The following is a 21,350-nucleotide window of genomic DNA, read 5'->3' on the forward strand; positions in this document are numbered from 1 at the left end:
TAACCACTAGTCTACCTGCTGGTTACTAGTCCAACGCTCTAACCACTAGTCTACCTGCTGGTTACTGGTCAACTCTCTTACCACTAGTCTACCTGCTGGTTACTAGCCCAACTCTCTAGCTGGAACAATGTCCACTGGTCTGTCTCCTCCACAGCTCCGACAGGTCTACCTGCTGGTTACTAGTCCAACTCTCTAACCACTAGACTACCTGCTGGTTACTAGTCCAACTCTCTAGCTGGAACAATGTCCTCTGGTCTGTCTCCTCCACAGCTCCGACAGGTTACAGTGAGATCTCCAACATGACGGTGGATCAGCCGGGCAGGAGGCTGTATAACGTGAGAGATCCCCTGCTGCAGGGAGAACGTGTCTGTCTTGGTACAGACTGACGCCTCGGAAGGAAACAAGGTCATCACCGTCCGTTCTCCGCTACAGGTCAGGAAATCAGTGTGGAGCTGTCCTCCATCACTCTCTATGGAGCTGTCCTCCATCACTCTCTATGGAGCTGTCCTCTATCACTCTCTATGGAGCTGTCCTCTATCACTCTCTATGGAGCTGTCCTCTATCACTCTCTATGGAGCTGTCCTCCATCACTCTCTCTATGGAGCTGTACTCTATCACTCTCTATGGAGCTGTCCTCCATCACTCTCTATGGAGCTGTACTCTATCACTCTCTCTCTATGGAGCTGTCCTCTATCACTCTCTATGGAGCTGTCCTCTATCACTCTCTATGGAGCTGTCCTCTATCACTCTCTATGGAGCTGTCCTCTATCACTCTCTCTCTATGGAGCTGTCCTCTATCACTCTCTCTATGGAGCTGTCCTCTATCACTCTCTCTATGGAGCTGTCCTCTATCACTCTCTCTCTATGGAGCTGTCCTCTATCACTCTCTCTATGGAGCTGTCCTCTATCACTCTCTCTATGGAGCTGTCCTCTATCACTCTCTCTCTATGGAGCTGTCCTCTATCACTCTCTATGGAGCTGTCCTCTATCACTCTCTATGGAGCTGTCCTCTATCACTCTCTATGGAGCTGTCCTCTATCACTCTCTCTCTCTATGGAGCTGTCCTCTATCACTCTGTGGAGCTGTCCTCTATCACTCTCTATGGAGCTGTCCTCCATTACTCTCTATGGAGCTATCCCCCATTACTCTCTATGGAGCTATCCTCCATTACTCTCTATGGAGCTGTCCTCCATTACTCTCTATGGAGCTGTCCCCCATTACTCTGTATAGAGCTGTCCCCCATTACTCTCTATGGAATTGTCCTCCATCACTCACTCACTCTCTATGGAGCTGTCCTCTATCACTCTCTGTGGAGCTGTCCTCTATCACTCTCTATGGAACTGTCCTCTATCACTCTCTATGGAGCTGTCCTTCATCTCTCTCTATGGAGCTGTCCTCCATCACTCTCTATGGAGCTGTCCTCTATCACTCTCTATGGAGCTGTCCTCTATCACTCTCTATGGAGCAGTCCTCTATCACTCTCTATGGAGCAGTCCTCTATCACTCTCTATGGAGCTGTCCTCTATCACTCTCTATGGAGCTGTCCTTTATCACTCTCTCTCTATGGAGCTGTCCTCCATCTCTCTCTATGGAGCTGTTCCCCGTCACTCACTCTCTATGGAGCTGTCCTCCGTCACTCACTCTCTATGGAGCTGTCCTCAATCACTCACTCTCTATGGAGCTATCCTCCATTACTCTCTATGGAGCTGTCCTTTATCACTCACTCTCTATGGAGCTGTCCACCATCACTCTCTCTATGGAGCTGTCCTCCATCTCTCTCTATGGACCTGTCCCCCGTCACTCACTCTCTATGGAGCTGTCCTCCGTCACTCACTCTCTATGGAGCTATCCTCCATTACTCTCTATGGAGCTGTCCTCCATTACTCTCTATGGAGCTGTCCCCCATTACTCTCTATGGAGCTGTCCTCCATACTCTCTATGGAGCTTCCCTCCATTACTCTCTATGGAGCTGTCCTCCATTACTCTCTATGGAGCTGTCCTCCATTACTCTCTATGGAGCTTCCCTCCATCACTCTCTATGGAGCTGTCCCCATTACTCTCTATGGAGCTGTCCCCCATTACTCTCTATGGAGCTGTCCCCATTACTCTCTATGGAGCTGTCCCCATTACTCTCTATGGAGCTGTCCCCATCACTCACTCACTCTCTATGGAATTGTCCTCCATCACTCACTTTCTCTCTCTCTATGGAGCTGTCCACCATCACTCTCTCTATGGAGCTGTCCTCCATCTCTCTATGGAGCTGTCCTCCGTCACTCACTCTCTATGGAGCTGTCCTCCATCTCTCTCTATGGAGCTGTCCTCCATCTCTCTCTATGGAGCTGTCCTCCGTCACTCACTCTCTATGGAGCTGTCCTCCGTCACTCACTCTCTATGGAGCTGTCCTCCGTCACTCACTCTCTATGGAGCTGTCCTCCGTCACTCACTCTCTATGGAGCTGTCCTCCGTCACTCACTCTCTATGGAGCTGTCCTCGATCACTCTCTATGGAGCTGTCCTCCATCACTCTCTCTATGGAGCTGTCCTCCATCACTCTCTATGGAGCTTTCCTCTATCACTCTCTATGGAGCAGTCCTCTATCACTCTCTATGGAACTGTCCTCCATCACTCTCTCTCTATGGAGCTGTCCTCCATCACTCTCTCTATGGAGCTGTCCTCTATCACTCTCTATGGAGCTGTCCTCTATCACTCTCTATGGAGCTGTCCTCTATCACTCTCTATGGAGCTGTCCTCTATAACTCTCTATGGAGCTGTCCTCCTGTAGGCTATAGACACTCAACAGCTTTCAGTAGAGAGTAACAAGTCTTGTGGACTTGCAACATGAACGCAGCTGATATTAAAATACATTTGATTTATTCCGCACTTTTCAATTACAGTAAAATCAGTGTTTTTGTTTCTATTGAGTCAAAAGAAGGATGATGTCGTCCTTAACTGACTGTTTTTCAACCTGGTTTTGTGTTTCAGATCCAGAACCATTTCTCAGTGCCGTTTACCATCCTGAAGTATTGTCCCAAATCCAGAGGGATGGTTAACATAGGACTGGCAGAGCCCGAGAAAGAGTCTGATGTAGCCCTGGACTCCTACAGGTAATAACCATGTTGGTAGGACAGGTAATAACCATGTCGGTAGCCCTAGACTCCTACAGGTAATAACCATGTTGGTAGGACAGGTAATAACCATGTCGGTAGCCCTGGACTCCTACAGGTAATAACCATGTTGGTAGGACAGGTGTAATATCCATGTCGGTAGCCCTGGACTCCTACAGGTATTAACCCTGTTGGTAGGACAGGTAATAACCATGTCGGTAGCCCTGGACTCGTCCAGGTAATAACCCTGTTGGTAGCCCTGGACTCCTACAGGTAATAACCATGTTGGTCGGACAGGTAATAACCCTGTTGGTAGCCCTGGACTCGTCCAGGTAATAACCATGTTGGTAGGACAGGTAATAACCCTGTTGGTAGCCCTGGACTCCTACAGGTAATAACCATGTTGGTAGCCCTGGACTGCTACAGGTAATAACCCTGTTGGTAGGACAGGTAATAACCATGTTGTCAGTAGAGGGAATAACCTTGTCGGTAGCCCTGGGCTCGTACAGGTCTTTAGAGAGGGACCTTACACAGAGACCTTACACAGAGACCTTACACAGAGACCTTACACAGAGACCTTAGAGAGGGACCTTAGGGTCTTTAGAGAGGGACCTTAGAGAGGGACCTTAGACCAATGACTGCCTAAGGACAGTGGTTTAACTGCCTGTTCAGGGGCAGAACGACAGATTTGTACCTTGTCGGCTCGGGGGTTTGAACTTGCAACCTTCCGGTTACTAGTCTAGCGCTCTAACCACTAGGCTACCCTGCCGCCCCTTTAGAGAGGACCTTAGAGAGGGACCTTACACAGAGACCTTAGAGAGGGTCTTTAGAGAGGTACCTTACACAGAGACCTTAGAGAGGGTCTTTAGAAGGTACCTTTTATACAGGGTGTAACACAGCGTGTACTTACTTACCAGGGGCCATTTTGGTGCACGTTACACAACATTTAACACACTTCCTGTTTCTGTAAATGTGTTCTCAGTCAACCTATCAGTTAAAATAAGGGTAATTCATTTTGATTCAGTTTCACCTGGTAACACCACTTCTCCTGAACAGTAGGAGGAACTGTGTAGTTGTTGCTGTCCTCCTCAGACAGCACACGTTTATGACACCAGGCACTCGTACTTGTGTCCTCCAACGAGTGTTCTCGTAACTTCTCCGTGAATTGCCGTAATTATATTTGCTACCTTTCATCGTAGGAGGCGAGATACACTTTTACCGGAGTGTTTGCACGTGTGAGCCGCACGACGCAAAATGTACTCGAAGGACAATTCTACATAATTATATTGGTTACTTATCGTATGAATGGACAGCTCTATTTCAACGTAGCTTCTGAAAGGCCAGTGATCGCAGCGTACAGACAAAGGATACTATTTATGAGATGCTAATCATAAACAGGAAATTAAGAGGTTGATGTGTGATGAGCTGGGTAGCTTGGGAGATCAGGTGTCCCCTTGACTCAATCTCAGCATCTGTTATCCGGCTCGAAGGACCACGTTCGAGAGTGGCACCATAAATATTCTAGTGCTTTCAACAAGTATTTTAGTGCTTTCAACAAGTATTCTAGTGCTTTCAAACAAGTATTCTAGTGCTTTCAACAAGTATTTTAGTGCTTTCAACAAGTATTCTAGTGCTTTCAAACAAGTATTCTAGTGCTTTCAAACAAGTATTCTAGTGCTTTCAACAAGTATTTTAGTGCTTTCAACAAGTATTCTAGTGCTTTCAAACAAGTATTCTAGTGCTTTCAAACAAGTATTCTAGTGCTTTCAAACAAGTATTCTAGTGCTTTCAGCAAGTGTTCTAGTGCTTTCAACAAGTGTTCTAGTGCCTTCAACAAGTGTTCTAGTGCTTTCAACAAGTGTTCTAGTGCTTTCAACAAGTGTTCTAGTGCTTTCAACAAGTGTTCTAGTGCTTTCAACAAGTGTTCTAGTGCTTTCAACAAGTGTTCTAGTGCTTTCAAACAAGTATTCTAGTGCTTTCAACAAGTGTTCTAGTGCTTTCAACAAGTGTTCTAGTGCTTTCAAACAAGTATTCTAGTGCTTTCAACAAGTATTAACCCCTAGACCCACCGGTGCGTCAATATAAGTTGCATAACAAAAGATTCCCCTTCAAAATGTTCTAGTGCTTTCAACAAGTGTTCTAGTGCTTTCAACAAGTGTTCTAGTGCTTTCAACAAGTGTTCTAGTGCTTTCAAACAAGTGTTCTAGTGCTTTCAAACAAGTATTCTAGTGCTTTCAGCAAGTATTAACCCCTAGACCCACCGGTGCGTCAATATAAGTTGCATAACAAAGATTCCCCTTCAAAATCCGACAGTTTAACTTAGAGATTTTTTATTGCGTGGATGCGTATCAATGCACTGCATTCACTAGTGTCGCGTTTCAGTATCAATCCACTGCATTCACTAGTGTCGCGTTTCAGTATCAATCCACTGCATTCGCTAGTGCCACGTTTCAGTATCAATCCACTGCATTCACTAGTGTCGCGTTTCAGTATCAATCCACTGCATTCGCTAGTGCCACGTTTCAGTATCAATCCACTGCATTCACTAGTGTCGCGTTTCAGTATCAATCCACTGCATTCACTAGTGTCGCGTTTCAGTATCAATCCACTGCATTCACTAGTGTCGCGTTTCAGTATCAATCCACTGCATTCACTAGTGTCGCGTTTCAGTATCAATCCACTGCATTCACTAGTGTCGCGTTTCAGTATCAATCCACTGCATTCACTAGTGTCGCGTTTCAGTATCAATCCACTGCATTCACTAGTGTCGCGTTTCAGTATCAATCCACTGCATTCACTAGTGTCGCGTTTCAGTATCAATCCACTGCATTCACTAGTGTCGCGTTTCAGTATCAATCCACTGCATTCCCTAGTGTCGCGTTTCAGTATCAATCCACTGCATTCACTAGTGTCGCGTTTCAGTATCAATCCACTGCATTCACTAGTGTCGCGTTTCAGTATCAATCCACTGCATTCACTAGTGTCGCGTTTCAGTATCAATCCACTGCATTCACTAGTGTCGCGTTTCAGTATCAATCCACTGCATTCACTAGTGTCGCGTTTCAGTATCAATCCACTGCATTCACTAGTGTCGCGTTTCAGTATCAATCCACTGCATTCACTAGTGTCGGCGTTTCAGTATCAATCCACTGCATTCACTAGTGTCGCGTTTCAGTATCAATCCACTGCATTCGCTAGCGTCACGTTTCAGTATCAATCCACTGCATTCACTAGTGTCGCGTTTCAGTATCAATGCACTGCATTCGCTAGTGTCGCGTTTCAGTATCAATCCACTGCATTCGCTAGTGTCGCGTTTCAGTATCAATCCACTGCATTCGCTAGTGTCGCGTTTCAGTATCAATCCACTGCATTCGCTAGTGTCGCGTTTCAGTATCAATCCACTGCATTCACTAGTGTCGCGTTTCAGTATCAATCCACTGCATTCGCTAGTGTCGCGTTTCAGTATCAATCCACTGCATTCTCTAGTGTCGCATTTCAGTATCAATCCACTGCATTCACTAGTGTCGCGTTTCAGTATCAATCCACTGCATTCGCTGGTGTCGCGTTTCAGTATCAATCCACTGCATTCGCTAGTGTCGCGTTTCAGTATCAATCCACTGCATTCACTAGTGTCGCGTTTCAGTATCAATCCACTGCATTCACTAGTGTCGCGTTTCAGTATCAATCCACTGCATTCACTAGTGTCGCGTTTCAGTATCAATCCACTGCATTCACTAGTGTCGCGTTTCAGTATCAATCCACTGCATTCACTAGTGTCGCGTTTCAGTATCAATCCACTGCATTCACTAGTGTCGCGTTTCAGTATCAATCCACTGCATTCGCTAGTGTCGCGTTTCAGTATCAATCCACTGCATTCGCTAGTGTCACGTTTCAGTATCAATCCACTGCATTCACTAGTGTCACGTTTCAGTATTAATCCACTGCATTCACTAGTGTCACGTTTCAGTATCAATCCACTGCATTCACTAGTGTCGCGTTTCAGTATCAATCCACTGCATTCACTAGTGTCGCGTTTCAGTATCAATCCACTGCATTCGCTAGTGTCGCGCTTCAGTATCAATCCACTGCATTCACGAGTGTCGCTTTTCAGTATCAATGCACTGCATTCACTAGTGTCGCGTTTCAGTATCAATCCACGGCATTCACTAGTGTCGCGTTTCAGTATCAATCCACTGCATTCACTAGTGTCGCGTTTCAGTATCAATCCACTGCATTCACTAGTGTCGCGTTTCAGTATCAATCCACTGCATTCACTAGTGTCGCGTTTCAGTATCAATCCACTGCATTCGCTAGTGTCGCGTTTCAGTATCAATCCACTGCATTCGCTAGTGCCGCGTTTCAGTATCAATCCACTGCATTCGCTAGTGTCGCGTTTCAGTATCAATCCACTGCATTCACTAGTGTCGCGTTTCAGTATCAATCCACTGCATTCACTAGTGTCGCGTTTCAGTATCAATCCACTGCATTCACTAGTGTCGCATTTCAGTATCAATCCACTGCATTCACTAGTGTCGCGTTTCAGTATCAATCACTGCATTCCCTAGTGTCGAGTTTCAGTAACAATCACTGCATTCACTAGTGTCGAGTTTCAGTATCAATCCACTGCATTCACTAGTGTCGCATTTCAGTATCAATCCACTGCATTCACTAGTGTCGAGTTTCAGTATCAATCCACTGCATTCACTAGTGTCGCATTTCAGTATCAATCCACTGCATTCACTAGTGTCGCATTTCAGTATCAATCCACTGCATTCACTAGTGTCGCGTTTCAGTATCAATCCACTGCATTCACTAGTGTCGCGTTTCAGTATCAATCCACTGCATTCGCTAGTGTCGCGTTTCAGTATCAATCCACTGCATTCACTGGTGTCGCGTTTCAGTATCAATCCACTGCATTCACTAGTGTCGAGTTTCAGTATCAATCCACTGCATTCACTAGTGTCGCGTTTCAGTATCAATCCACTGCATTCACTAGTGTCGCGTTTCAGTATCAATCCACTGCATTCACTAGTGTCAGTTTCAGTATCAATCCACTGCATTCACTAGTGTCGCGTTTCAGTATCAATCCACTGCATTCACTAGTGTCGAGTTTCAGTATCAATCCACTGCATTCGCTAGTGCCGCGTTTCAGTATCAATCCACTGCATTCACTAGTGTCGCGTTTCAGTATTAATCCACTGCATTCACTAGTGTCGAGTTTCAGTATCAATCCACTGCATTCACTAGTGTCGCGTTTCAGTATCAATCCACTGCATTCACTAGTGTCGAGTTTCAGTATCAATCCACTGCATTCACTAGTGTCGCGTTTCAGTATCAATCCACTGCATTCACTAGTGTCGCGTTTCCGCATCTGCGTTGAAATGTGGCAGAGGTAGAGAGTGAGACCATTAGAAATCCCGAAAATCACCAACTTATTTAGCATCCAACGGTTTGACACACAAACTATAACCATATGTTATGGAAAGGATAGACTCTCACGACCACAACGGTGTTCTTCGTGTTGCTCTATGACTTACAAGTGTCGGGGGGGACTCGTCTGAAGTCGGGACCGTTGACGTGACAACCTCTTTGTTTGTAGCGTCAGAACCGTTTGTGCTACAAATTAGTTGAAATTATCTGGAGAGTCAGCATTTGGGGTTTGATTACAGGCTCAAAATGGCCAGAAACAAAGACCTTTCTTCTGAAACTCGTCAGTCTATTCTTCTTCTGAGAAATGAACGCTATTCCATGAGAGAATTGCCAAGAAACTGAAGATCTCGTACAACGCTGTGTACTACTCCCTTCACAGAACAGCAGTTTCAACGTCAACAGTGAAGGCGACTCCGGCATGCAGCGAAAAAGCCAAATCTCAGACTGGCCAATAAAAGGAAAGATTAAATTGGGCAAAGGACACTGACACTGGACAGAGGAGTCGCCTCTTCGCTGTTGACGTTGAGACTGGTGTTTTACGGGCACTATTTAATGAAGTTGCCAGTTGAGGACTTGTGATGCGTCTGTTTCTGAAACGTGACACTCTAATGTACTTGACCTCTTTCTCGGTTGTGCACCGGGGCCTCCCGCTCCTCTTTCTATTCTGGTTAGAGCCAGTTTGCGCTGTTCTGGGAAGGAGTAGTACACAGCGTTATGCGAGATATCTAAAAAGGGTCCTACAATTCTAAATCCATAGTTTGAACCATCTTAAAACAATTCCATATGTCAGCTTAGCGATTCCCAACCGCTTAGACTTACAGGGTTAAACAAATATTCTAGAACTTTAAACAAATATTCTAGAACTTTAAACAAATGTTCTAGAACTTTAAACAAATGTTCTAGAACTTTAAACAAATGTTCTAGAACTTTAAACAAATGTTCTAAATGTTCCAGAACTTTAAACAAATGTTCTAGAACTTTAAACAAATGTTCTAAGACTTTTGTACAGACTCCCCTATCCTTACCTTGTTTCACTCCTCTCTTCTGTCTGACGCAGATGTCAGCTAGGGTTATGTTTAACTAGATTGTTAGTTATATGTGGTTAAATGTGGTCTCCTCGTTATATGTGGTTACATGTGGCCTCCTCGTCTCTTCTCCCTCTATAGGTGTCAGCTCTTCCTCCAGCCAGCCGGGCGCCTGGAGGGCCAGTACGGCCCGTCGTCTACCTGTATCGCCTGGAAGGAGCAGGTCCACCTGAGCTCTGAGGTGCGGTCCCTTCTCCAGTGTCCGTCGGCAGACAGCAGCTTCCTGCCCCTCCAGGTGACCACCTTGGCCACACCAGATCACCTGTCCTTCATTTCCTCCCAGCGTGAGGACGACTGGGACCCTGCCTACGTCATCCACCTCCACCCAGCTGTGACCCTCCGGAACCTTCTGCCTTACAGCATCAGATATCTACTGGAGGTAGTACCACTGAGATAACCTAAACATGAAGACAGTCACTAGGCTAGGATCTAACTCTAGACCTGTACCCTGCCTTACAGCTGTCTACTGGAGGTAGTACCACTGAGATAACCTAAACATGAAGACAGTCACTAGGCTAGGATCTAACTCTAGACCTGTACCCTGCCTTACAGCTGTCTACTGGAGGTAGTACCACTGAGATAACATGAAGACAGTCACTAGGCTAGGATCTAACCCTAGGGGAAGAAGTGTGTAGTCACTAGGCTAGGATCTAACCCTAGGGGAAGAAGTGTGTAGTCACTAGGCTAGGATCTAACCCTAGGGGAAGAAGTGTGTAGTCACTAGGCTAGGATCTAACCCTAGGGGAAGAAGTGTGTAGTCACTAGGCTAGGATCTAACCCTAGGGGAAGAAGTGTGTAGTCACTAGGCTAGGATCTAACCATAGGGGAAGAAGTGTGTAGTCACTAGGCTAGGATCTAACCATAGGGGAAGAAGTGTGTAGTCACTAGGCTAGGATCTAACCCTAGGGGAAGAAGTGTGTAGTCACTAGGCTAGGATCTAACCCTAGGGAAGAAGTGTGTAGTCACTAGGCTAGATCTAACCCTAGGGGAAGAAGTGTGTAGTCACTAGGCTAGGATCTAACCCTAGGGGAAGAAGTGTGTAGTCACTAGGCTAGGATCTAACCTAGGGGAAGAAGTGTGTAGTCACCAGGCTAGGATCTAACCTAGGGGAAGAAGTGTGTAGTCACTAGGCTAGGATCTAACCCTAGGGGGAAGAAGTGTGTAGTCACTAGGCTAAGATCTAACCCTAGGGGAAGAAGTGTGTAGTCACTAGGCTAGGATCTAACCTAGGGGAAGAAGTGTGTAGTCACTAGGCTAGGATCTAACCCTAGGGGAAGAAGTGTGTAGTCACTAGGCTAGGATCTAACCCTAGGGGAAGAAGTGTGTAGTCACTAGGCTAGGATCTAACCCTAGGGAAGAAGTGTGTAGTCACTAGGCTAGGATCTAACCCTATAGGGGGAAGAAGTGTGTAGTCACTAGGCTAGGATCTAACCCTATAGGGGAAGAAGTGTGTAGTCACTAGGCTAGGATCTAACCCTATAGGGGAAGAAGTGTGTAGTCACTAGGCTAGGATCTAACCTAGGGGAAGAAGTGTGTAGTCACTAGGCTAGGATCTAACCCTAGGGGAATAAGTGTGTAGACTAAAATATACAAGCACAAAATAACAACCAGCCACTAGACTCTGATTTCATTATTTCCTGTTGTTAAGCCTCTACAACGCAAAGATACTTTGCTAACGGATACATTTTCATTACAAAAAAAAACTGTGTCTATCCATTACTCCATCTCTCCAGGGCTCAGCAGAGTTCCATTCCAAACTGTGTCTATCCATTACTCCATCTCTCCAGGGCTCAGCAGAGTTCCATTCCAAACTGTGTCTATCCATTAATCCATCTCTCCAAGGCTCAGCAGAGTTCCATTCCAAACTGTGTCTATCCATTAATCCATCTCTCCAAGGCTCAGCAGAGTTCCATTCCAAACTGTGTCTATCCATTAATCCATCTCTCCAAGGCTCAGCAGAGTTCCATTCCAAACTGTGTCTATCCATTAATCCATCTCTCCAGGGCTCAGCAGAGTTCCTTTCCAAACTGTGTCTATCCATTAATCCATCTCTCCAGGGCTCAGCAGAGTTCCATTCCAAACTGTGTCTATCCATTAATCCATCTCTCCAAGGCTCAGCAGAGTTCCATTCCAAACTGTGTCTATCCATTAATCCATCTCTCCAAGGCTCAGCAGAGTTCCATTCCAAACTGTGTCTATCCATTAATCCATCTCTCCAGGGCTCAGCAGAGTTCCATTCCAAACTGTGTCTATCCATTAATCCATCTCTCCAAGGCTCAGCAGAGTTCCATTCCAAACTGTGTCTATCCATTAATCCATCTCTCCAAGGCTCAGCAGAGTTCCATTCCAAACTGTGTCTATCCATTAATCCATCTCTCCAAGGCTCAGCAGAGTTCCATTCCAAACTGTGTCTATCCATTAATCCATCTCTCCAGGGCTCAGCAGAGTTCCATTCCAAACTGTGTCTATCCATTAATCCATCTCTCCAAGGCTCAGCAGAGTTCCATTCCAAACTGTGTCTATCCATTAATCCATCTCTCCAAGGCTCAGCAGAGTTCCTTTCCAAACTGTGTCTATCCATTAATCCATCTCTCCAGGGCTCAGCAGAGTTCCATTCCAAACTGTGTCTATCCATTAATCCATCTCTCCAAGGCTCAGCAGAGTTCCATTCCAAACTGTGTCTATCCATTAATCCATCTCTCCAAGGCTCAGCAGAGTTCCATTCCAAACTGTGTCTATCCATTAATCCATCTCTCCAGGGCTCAGCAGAGTTCCATTCCAAACTGTGTCTATCCATTACTCCATCTCTCCAGGGCTCAGCAGAGTTCCATTCCAAACTGTGTCTATCCATTAATCCATCTCTCCAGGGCTCAGCAGAGTTCCATTCCAAACTGTGTCTATCCATTAATCCATCTCTCCAAGGCTCAGCAGAGTTCCATTCCAAACTGTGTCTATCCATTAATCCATCTCTCCAGGGCTCAGCAGAGTTCCTTTCCAAACTGTGTCTATCCATTAATCCATCTCTCCAGGGCTCAGCAGAGTTCCATTCCAAACTGTGTCTATCCATTAATCCATCTCTCCAAGGCTCAGCAGAGTTCCATTCCAAACTGTGTCTATCCATTAATCCATCTCTCCAAGGCTCAGCAGAGTTCCATTCCAAACTGTGTCTATCCATTAATCCATCTCTCCAGGGCTCAGCAGAGTTCCATTCCAAACTGTGTCTATCCATTAATCCATCTCTCCAAGGCTCAGCAGAGTTCCATTCCAAACTGTGTCTATCCATTAATCCATCTCTCCAAGGCTCAGCAGAGTTCCATTCCAAACTGTGTCTATCCATTAATCCATCTCTCCAGGGCTCAGCAGAGTTCCATTCCAAACTGTGTCTATCCATTAATCCATCTCTCCAAGGCTCAGCAGAGTTCCTTTCCAAACTGTGTCTATCCATTAATCCATCTCTCCAGGGCTCAGCAGAGTTCCATGAGCTCCAGGAGGGCAGCACGGCAGACGTCCTGAACGCCCGTATAGGAGGTGAGATCATGGAGATGGTCCTGGTTAAATACCAGGGTCGGAACTGGTCCGGACGTATCCGTATCGCCCAGGACATGCAGGAGTTCTTCCCCGTGTGCTTCACCTGCGACTCGGCCCAGGAGCTGAGCGTGGACCTGAGCGTGCACGTGGCGCGGCTGCATGGACGTCTGACGCTGGCCGTGTTCAGCCCGTACTGGATCGTCAATAAGACGTCCAGGGTTCTGCAGTACCGCGCGGAGGACGTCTCCGTCAAACACGCGTCGGACTTCAGGGACGTCGTCCTCTTCTCCTTCAAGAAAAAGAACATCTTCAGCAAGAACAAGGTAGGAAAGCCTCGGACTGTTTTATTTTATTTAACCTTTATGTAACCTTTATGTAACCTTTATGTAACCTTTATGTAACCTTTATGTAACACAACATGACAGCAACATGGTAGCAACACAACATGACAACAACATGGTAGCAACACAACACGACAACAACATGGTAGCAACACAACATGACAACAACATGGTAGCAACACAACATGACAACAACATGGTAGCAACACAACATGACAACAACATGGTAGCAACACAACATGACAACAACATGGTAGCAACACAACATGACAACAACATGGTAGCAGAACAAAACATGGCACAAACATTATTGTGCCCAGTCAACAGCAGAAAGGTCTAGAAGGTAGAAACAACAATACATCACACAAAGCAGACACACCTTTTCAGTAAGAGGGTCTATGATTTAATAATATATAATAATATATGCCATTTCGCAGACGCTTTTATCCAAAGCGACTTACAGTCATGTGTGCATACATTCTACGTATGGGTGGTCCGGGAATCAAACCCACTACCCTGGCGTTACAAGCGCCATGCTCTACCAACTGAGCTACAGAACCACATTTAAGTCTTTGAATGAAGAGATGGAGATAAAACTGTCCAGTTTGAGTGTTTTGTTGCAGCTCGTTCCAGTCGCAAGCTGCAGCGAACTGAAAAGACGAGCGACCCAGGGATGTGTGCGCTTAGGGGACCTTTAACAGAATGTGACTGGCAGACAGGTTGTTGTATGTGGAGGATGAGGGCTGCAGTAGATCTCTCGGATAGAGACCTAAGAGGGTTTTATAAATAAGCATCAACCAGTGTGTCGTGAGTGTGGTGGAGGTACCTGTACCAGACAGGGGGAGTGTGGTGGAGGTACCTGTACCAGACAGGGGGAGTGTGGTGGAGGTACCTGTACCAGACAGGGGGAGTGTGTTGGAGGTACCTGTACCAGACAGGGGAGTGTGGTGGAGGTACCTGTACCAGACAGGGGAGTGTGGTGGAGGTACCTGTACCAGACAGGGGGAGTGTGGTGGAGGTACCTGTACCAGACAGGGGGAGTGTGGTGGAGGTACCTGTACCAGACAGGGGAGTGTGGTGGAGGTACCTGTACCAGACAGGGGGAGTGTGGTGGAGGTACCTGTACCAGACAGGGGAGTGTGGTGGAGGTACCTGTACCAGACAGGGGAGTGTGGTGGAGGTACCTTTACCAGACAGGGGGAGTGTGGTGGAGGTACCTGTACCAGACAGGGGAGTGTGGTGGAGGTACCTTTACCAGACAGGGGAGTGTGGTGGAGGTACCTGTACCAGACAGGGGGAGTGTGGTGGAGGTACCTGTACCAGACAGGGGGAGTGTGGTGGAGGTACCTGTACCAGACAGGGGGAGTGTGGTGGAGGTACCTGTACCAGACAGGGGGAGTGTGGTGGAGGTACCTGTACCAGACAGGGGGAGAGAGGCCAGGGCAGCCGGTGAACAGATCGCCAGGTGGACTCCAAGCAGTGGGAGAAGGTGTCAGACCCAATTTATTTGTGGAGGCAGATTTCTTGTAGAAAATGCCAGTGGATGGTCTCTGAACAGCGGTTTGGGGGCTTCAAAGATGCCTGACATTCGTTGGGCCCAAAGGCCTTTAACTTCACACCTTAGTGCTAATTAAATGTGTATCTTGTCTGTCCTCTTCAAGCCTGGCAGCTCAGGTCGGGTTGGACGGTGTCCTCAGGTCGGGTTGGACGGTGTCCTCTGGTCCGGGTTGGACGGTGTCCTCTGGTCCGGGTTGGACGGTGTCCTCTGGTCCGGGTTGGACGGTGTCCTCAGGTCCGGGTTGGACGGTGTCCTCAGGTCCGGGTTGGACGGTGTCCTCTGGTCCGGGTTGGACGGTGTCCTCTGGTCGGGTTGGACGGTGTCCTCAGGTCCGGTTGGACGGTGTCCTCTGGTCCGGGTTGGACGGTGTCCTCAGGTCGGGTTGGGACGGTGTCCTCTGGTCGGGTTGGACGGTGTCCTCTGGTCCCGGTTGGACGGTGTCCTCTGGTCCGGGTTGGACGGTGTCCTCAGGTCCGGGTTGGACGGTGTCCTCAGGTCCGGGTTGGACGGTGTCCTCAGGTCCGGGTTGGACGGTGTCCTCTGGTCGGGTTGGACGGTGTCCTCAGGTCGGGTTGGACGGTGTCCTCTGGTCGGGTTGGACGGTGTCCTCTGGTCGGGTTGGACGGTGTCCTCTGGTCCGGGTTGGACGGTGTCCTCTGGTCCCGGGTTGGACGGTGTCCTCTGGTCGGGTTGGACGGTGTCCTCTGGTCCGGGTTGGGACGGTGTCCTCAGGTCCGGGTTGGACGGTGTCCTCAGGTCGGGTTGGACGGTGTCCTCAGGTCGGGTTGGACGGTGTCCTCAGGTCCCGGGTTGGGACGGTGTCCTCAGGTCCCGGGTTGGGCCCGGTGTCCTCAGGTCGGGTTGGACGGTGTCCTCAGGTCGGGTTGGACGGTGTCCTCTGGTCGGGTTGGACGGTGTCCTCTGGTCCCGGGTTGGACGGTGTCCTCTGGTCGGGTTGGACGGTGTCTCTGGTCCCGGGTTGGACGGTGTCCTCTGGTCGGGTTGGACGGTGTCCTCTGGTCTCTGCTGTTTGTTTGCTGGAGCTCCTTCCGTATAGCTTGGGAAAATAAAACCTTGGCAGCAGTCATCTCTCCGGGTTAATTTTGGTCAAAATGAGGTTGTAGGTTTGGAGTTTTGATCTGTAGCGAAGGCCGTGCTGTGGAAGGTGGCATCCTGCATGTGTCCCTGACGAAACATCCAAGGTCATTTAACTACAAATCTGTCCTTTTGTAAAAAATACAATATAATTGTTGAAAAATGTAAGAGCTCACATGTGTCTCTCTTTCAGTTCTCTCTCTGAGGGGGAGTCTTTCAGTTCTCTCTCTGAGGGGGTGTCTTTCAGTTCTCTCTCTGAGGGGGGTGTCTTTCAGTTCTCCCTCTGTGGGGAGTAGCGTGTCTTTTCAGTTCTCTCTCTGAAGGGGAGTGTCTTTCAGTTCTCTCTCTGAGGAGTGTCTTTCAGTTCTCTCTCTGAAGGGTGTGTCTTTCAGTTCTCTCTGAAGGGGTGTGTCTTTCAGTTCTCTCTCTGAAGGGGTGTGTCTTTCAGTTCTCTCTCTGAGGGCGTGTCTTTCAGTTCTCTCTCTGAGGGGGTGTGTCTTTCAGTTTCTCTCTGAAGGGTGTGTCTTTCAGTTCTCTCTCTGAGGGGCGTGTCTTTCAGTTCTCTCTCTGAAGGGGCGTGTCTTTCAGTTCTCTCTCTGAGGGGGTGTGTCTTTCAGTTCTCTCTGAAGGGGTGTGTCTTTCAGTTCTCTCTCTGAGGGGTGTGTCTTTCAGTTCTCTCTCTGAAGGGGTGTGTCTTTCAGTTCTCTCTCTGAAGGGGCGTGTCTTTCAGTTCTCTCTCTGAGGGAGTGTGTCTTTCAGTTCTCTCTCTCTGAGGGGCGTGTCTTTCAGTTCTCTCTCTGAGGCGTGTCTTTCAGTTCTCTCTCTGAAGGGGGCGTGTCTTTCAGTTCTCTCTCTCTGAGGGGCGTGTCTTTCAGTTGTCTCTCTGAAGGGGGTGTGTCTTTCAGTTCTCTCTCTGAGGCGTGTCTTTCAGTTCTCTCTCTGAAGGGGTGTGTCTTTCAGTTCTCTCTCTGAAGGGGCGTGTCTTTCAGTTCTCTCTCTTGAGGAGGCGTGTCTTTCAGTTCTCTCTCTAGAGGGGCGTGTCTTTCAGTTCTCTCTCTGAAGGGGGTATGTCTTTCAGTTCTCTCTCTGAAGGAGGCGTGTCTTTCAGTTCTCTCTCTGAGGAGGCGTGTCTTTCAGTTCTCTCTGAAGGGGGCGTGTCTTTCAGTTCTCTCTCTGAGGGGGGTGTGTCTTTCAGTTCTCTCTCTGAAGGGGTGTGTCTTTCAGTTCTCTCTCTGAGGGGGCGTGTCTTTCAGTTCTCTCTCTAAAGGGGCGTGTTTCAGTTCTCTCTGAAGGGGTGTGTCTTTCAGTTCTCTCTCTGAGGGAGCGTGTCTTTCAGTTCTCTCTCTGAAGGGGCGTGTCTTTCAGTTCTCTCTGAAGGGGGCGTGTATTTCAGTTCTCTCTCTGAAGGCGGCGTGTCTTTCAGTTCTCTCTCTGAAGGGGGCGTGTCTTTCAGTTCTCTCTCTGAAGGGCGTGTCTTTCAGTTTCTCTCTCTGAAGGGTGTGTCTTTCAGTCCTCTCTCTGAAGGGCGTGTCTTTCAGTTCTCTTTCTGAAGGGGTGTGTCTTTCAGTTCTCTCTCTGAAGGGGGCGTGTCTTTCAGTTCTCTCTCTGAAGGGGCGTGTCTTTCAGTTCTCTCCCTGAAGGGGCGTGTCTTTCAGTCCCTCTCTCTGAGGGGTGTGTCTTTCAGTTCTCTCTCTGAAGGGGTGTGTCTTTCAGTTCTCTCTCTGAGGGGCGTGTCTTTCAGTTCTCTCTCTGAAGGGGGGCGTGTCTTTCAGTTCTCTCTCTGAGGGTGTGTCTTTCAGTTCTCTCTCTGAAGGGGTGTGTCTTTCAGTTCTCTCTCTGAGGGGGTGTGTCTTTCAGTTCTCTCTCTGAAGGGGGGTGTGTCTTTCAGTTCTCTCTCTGAAGGGGCGTGTCTCAGTTCTCTCTCTGAGGGAGTGTGTCTTTCAGTTCTCTCTGAGGGCGTGTCTTTCAGTTCTCTCTCTGAGGCGTGTCTTTCAGTTCTCTCTCTGAAGGGGCGTGTCTTTCAGTTCTCTCTCTGGGGGGCGTGTCTTCAGTTGTCTCTCTGAAGGGGGTGTGTCTTTCAGTTCTCTCTCTGAGGGGGCGTGTCTTTCAGTTCTCTCTCTGAAGGGGTGTGTCTTTCAGTTCTCTCTCTGAAGGGGCGTGTCTTTCAGTTCTCTCTCTTGAGGAGGCGTGTCTTTCAGTTCTCTCTAGAGGGGGCGTGTCTTTCAGTTCTCTCTGAAGGGGGTGTGTCTTTCAGTTCTCTCTCTGAAGGAGCGTGTCTTTCAGTTCTCTCTCTGAGGGAGGCGTGTCTTTCAGTTCTCTCTCTGAAGGGGGCGTGTCTTTCAGTTCTCTCTCTGAGGGGGTGTGTCTTTCAGTTCTCTCTCTGAAGGGGTGTGTCTTTCAGTTCTCTCTCTGAGGCGTGTCTTTCAGTTCTCTCTAAAGGGGCGTGTTTCAGTTCTCTCTGAAGGGGTGTGTCTTTCAGTTCTCTCTCTGAGGGAGCGTGTCTTTCAGTTCTCTCTCTGAAGGGGGCGTGTCTTTCAGTTCTCTCTCTGAAGGGGCGTGTATTTCAGTTCTCTCTCTCTGAAGGCGGCGTGTCTTTCAGTTCTCTCTGAAGGGGCGTGTCTTTCAGTTCTCTCTCTGAAGGGGCGTGTCTTTCAGTTCTCTCTCTGAAGGGGGGTGTGTCTTTCAGTCCTCTCTCTGAAGGGGCGTGTCTTTCAGTTCTCTTTCTGAAGGGGTGTGTCTTTCAGTTCTCTCTCTGAAGGGGGCGTGTCTTTCAGTTCTCTCTCTGAAGGGGGCGTGTCTTTCAGTTCTCTCCCTGAAGGGGGCGTGTCTTTCAGTCTCTCTCTGAAGGGGGCGTGTCTTTCAGTTCTCTCTCTGAAGGGGTGTGTCTTTCAGTTCTCTCTCTCTGAGGGGCGTGTCTTTCAGTTCTCTCTCTGAAGGGGGGCGTGTCTTTCAGTTCTCTCTCTGAGGGGTGTGTCTTTCAGTTCTCTCTCTGAAGGGGGTGTCTTTCGGTTCTCTCTCTGAGGGGCGTGTCTTTCAGTTCTCTCTCTGAGGGGCGTGTCTTTCAGTTCTCTCTCTGAAGGGGCGTGTCTTTCAGTTCTCTCTCTGAGGGGGCGTGTCTTTCAGTTCTCTCTCTGAAGGGGGCGTGTCTTTCAGTTCTCTCTCTGAGGGAGTGTGTCTTTCAGTTCTCTCTCTGAAGGGGGGTGTCTTTCGGTTTCTCTCTCTGAGGGCGTGTCTTTCAGTTCTCTCTCTGAGGCGTGTCTTTCAGTTCTCTCTCTGAGGGCGTGTCTTCAGTTGTCTCTCTGAAGGGTGTGTCTTTCAGTTCTCTCTCTGAAGGGCGTGTCTTTCAGTTCTCTCTCTTGAGGGGGCGTGTCTTTCAGTTCTCTCTCTGAAGGGGGTGTGTCTTTCAGTTCTCTCTCTGAAGGAGCGTGTCTTTCAGTTCTCTCTCTGAGGGAGGCGTGTCTTTCAGTTCTCTCTGAGGAGGCGTGTCTTTCAGTTCTCTCTCTGAAGGGGCGTGTCTTTCAGTTCTCTCTCTGAGGGGTGTGTCTTTCAGTTCTCTCTCTGAAGGGGGTGTGTCTTTCAGTTCTCTCTCTGAAGGGCGTGTCTTTCAGTTCTCTCTCTGAGGGGGTGTGTCTTTCAGTTCTCTCTCTAAGGGGCGTGTCTTTCAGTTCTCTCTGAAGGGGGTGTGTCTTTCAGTTCTCTCTCTGAGGGAGGCGTGTCTTTCAGTTCTCTCTCTGAGGGCGTGTCTTTCAGTTCTCTCTCTAAAGGGGGCGTGTCTTTCAGTTCTCTCTCTGAAGGGGCGTGTATTTCAGTTTCTCTCTCTTGAGGGGGCGTGTCTTTCAGTTCTCTCTCTGAAGGGGGTGTGTCTTTCAGTTCTCTCTCTGAAGGAGCGTGTCTTTCAGTTCTCTCTCTGAGGGAGCGTGTCTTTCAGTTCTCTCTCTGGGGAGGCGTGTCTTTTCAGTTCTCTCTCTGAAGGGGGCGTGTCTTTCAGTTCTCTCTCTGAGGGGTGTGTCTTTCAGTTCTCTCTCTGAAGGGGTGTGTCTTTTCAGTTCTCTCTGAGGGGCGTGTCTTTCAGTTCTCTCTCTGAGGCGGCGTGTCTTTCAGTTCTCTCTCTAAGGGCGTGTCTTTCAGTTCTCTCTGAAGGGGGTGTGTCTTTCAGTTCTCTCTCTAAAGGGGGCGTGTCTTTCAGTTCTCTCTCTGAAGGGCGTGTATTTCAGTTCTCTCTCTGAAAGCGTGTCTTTCAGTTCTCTCTCTGAAGGGGCGTGTCTTTCAGTTCTCTCTCTGAAGGGGGTGTGTCTTTCAGTTCTCTCTCTGAAGGGGTGTGTCTTTCAGTTCTCTCTCTGAGGCGTGTCTTTCAGTTCTCTCTCTGAGGGGGTGTGTCTTTCAGTTCTCTCTCTGAAGGGGCGTGTCTTTCAGTTCTCTCTCTGAAGGGGGTGTGTCTTTCAGTCCTCTCTCTGAAGGGGCGTGTCTTTCAGTTCTCTTTCTGAAGGGGGTGTGTCTTTCAGTTTCTCTCTCTGAAGGGGGCGTGTCTTTCAGTTCTCTCTCTGAAGGGCGTGTCTTTCAGTTCTCTCCCCTGAAGGCGTGTCTTTCAGTTCTCTCTCTGAAGGGGGGTGTGTCTTTCAGTTCTCTCTCTGAGGGCGTGTCTTTCAGTTCTCTCTCTGAAGGGGCGTGTCTTTCAGTTCTCTCTCTGAGGGGGGTGTCTTTCAGTTCTCTCTGAAGGGGGGTGTCTTTCGGTTCTCTCTGAGGGGGGCGTGTCTTTCAGTTCTCTCTCTGAGGGGGCGTGTCTTTCAGTTCTCTCTCTGAAGGGGCGTGTCTTTCAGTTCTCTCTCTGAGGGCGTGTCTTTCAGTTCTCTCTGAAGGGCGTGTCTTTCAGTTCTCTCTCTGAAGGGGGTGTGTCTTTCAGTCCTCTCTCTGAAGGGGGTGTGTCTTTCAGTTCTCTCTCTGAAGGGGTGTGTCTTTCAGTTCTCTCTCTGAAGGGGTGTGTCTTTCAGTTCTCTCTCTGAAGGGGTGTGTCTTTCAGTCTCTCTGAACTTCTCTCAGTAACGCTGCGTGTTGTCTTTCTACAGCTGCAGCTCTGTGTGTCCACCAGTTCCTGGTCTGATGGCGTGTCTTTTTCAGTTCTCTCTCTGAGGCGGCGTGTCTTTCAGTTCTCTCTCTAAAGGGGGCGTGTCTTTCAGTTCTCTCTGAAGGGGGTGTGTCTTTCAGTTCTCTCT

At 48.4% G+C, this 21,350-nt stretch overlaps 1 protein-coding gene across 1 annotated transcript in view; it reads left to right on the plus strand.

Moving 5' to 3' along the window:
* The window catches only part of LOC127921706 (intermembrane lipid transfer protein VPS13C-like), a gene marked incomplete at its 3' end in the record, with an annotated part of 25,248 nt that extends 3,994 nt beyond the window's left edge, over positions 1-21,254 (plus strand). Inside the window, exons 3-7 of the mRNA XM_052505339.1 lie at positions 271-432; positions 2,982-3,103; positions 9,700-9,997; positions 13,080-13,469; positions 21,204-21,254. Of these exons, the coding sequence (XP_052361299.1) occupies positions 3,042-3,103; positions 9,700-9,997; positions 13,080-13,469; positions 21,204-21,254 (801 nt within the window). The remainder of the gene's footprint in view (positions 1-270; positions 433-2,981; positions 3,104-9,699; positions 9,998-13,079; positions 13,470-21,203) is intronic.
* Positions 21,255-21,350: the final 96 nt, after the last annotated feature.

The sequence above is a fragment of the Oncorhynchus keta genome, unplaced genomic scaffold, assembly GCF_023373465.1.
Source record: "Oncorhynchus keta strain PuntledgeMale-10-30-2019 unplaced genomic scaffold, Oket_V2 Un_contig_2320_pilon_pilon, whole genome shotgun sequence".
In the NCBI taxonomy this organism is placed as follows: domain Eukaryota; kingdom Metazoa; phylum Chordata; class Actinopteri; order Salmoniformes; family Salmonidae; genus Oncorhynchus; species Oncorhynchus keta.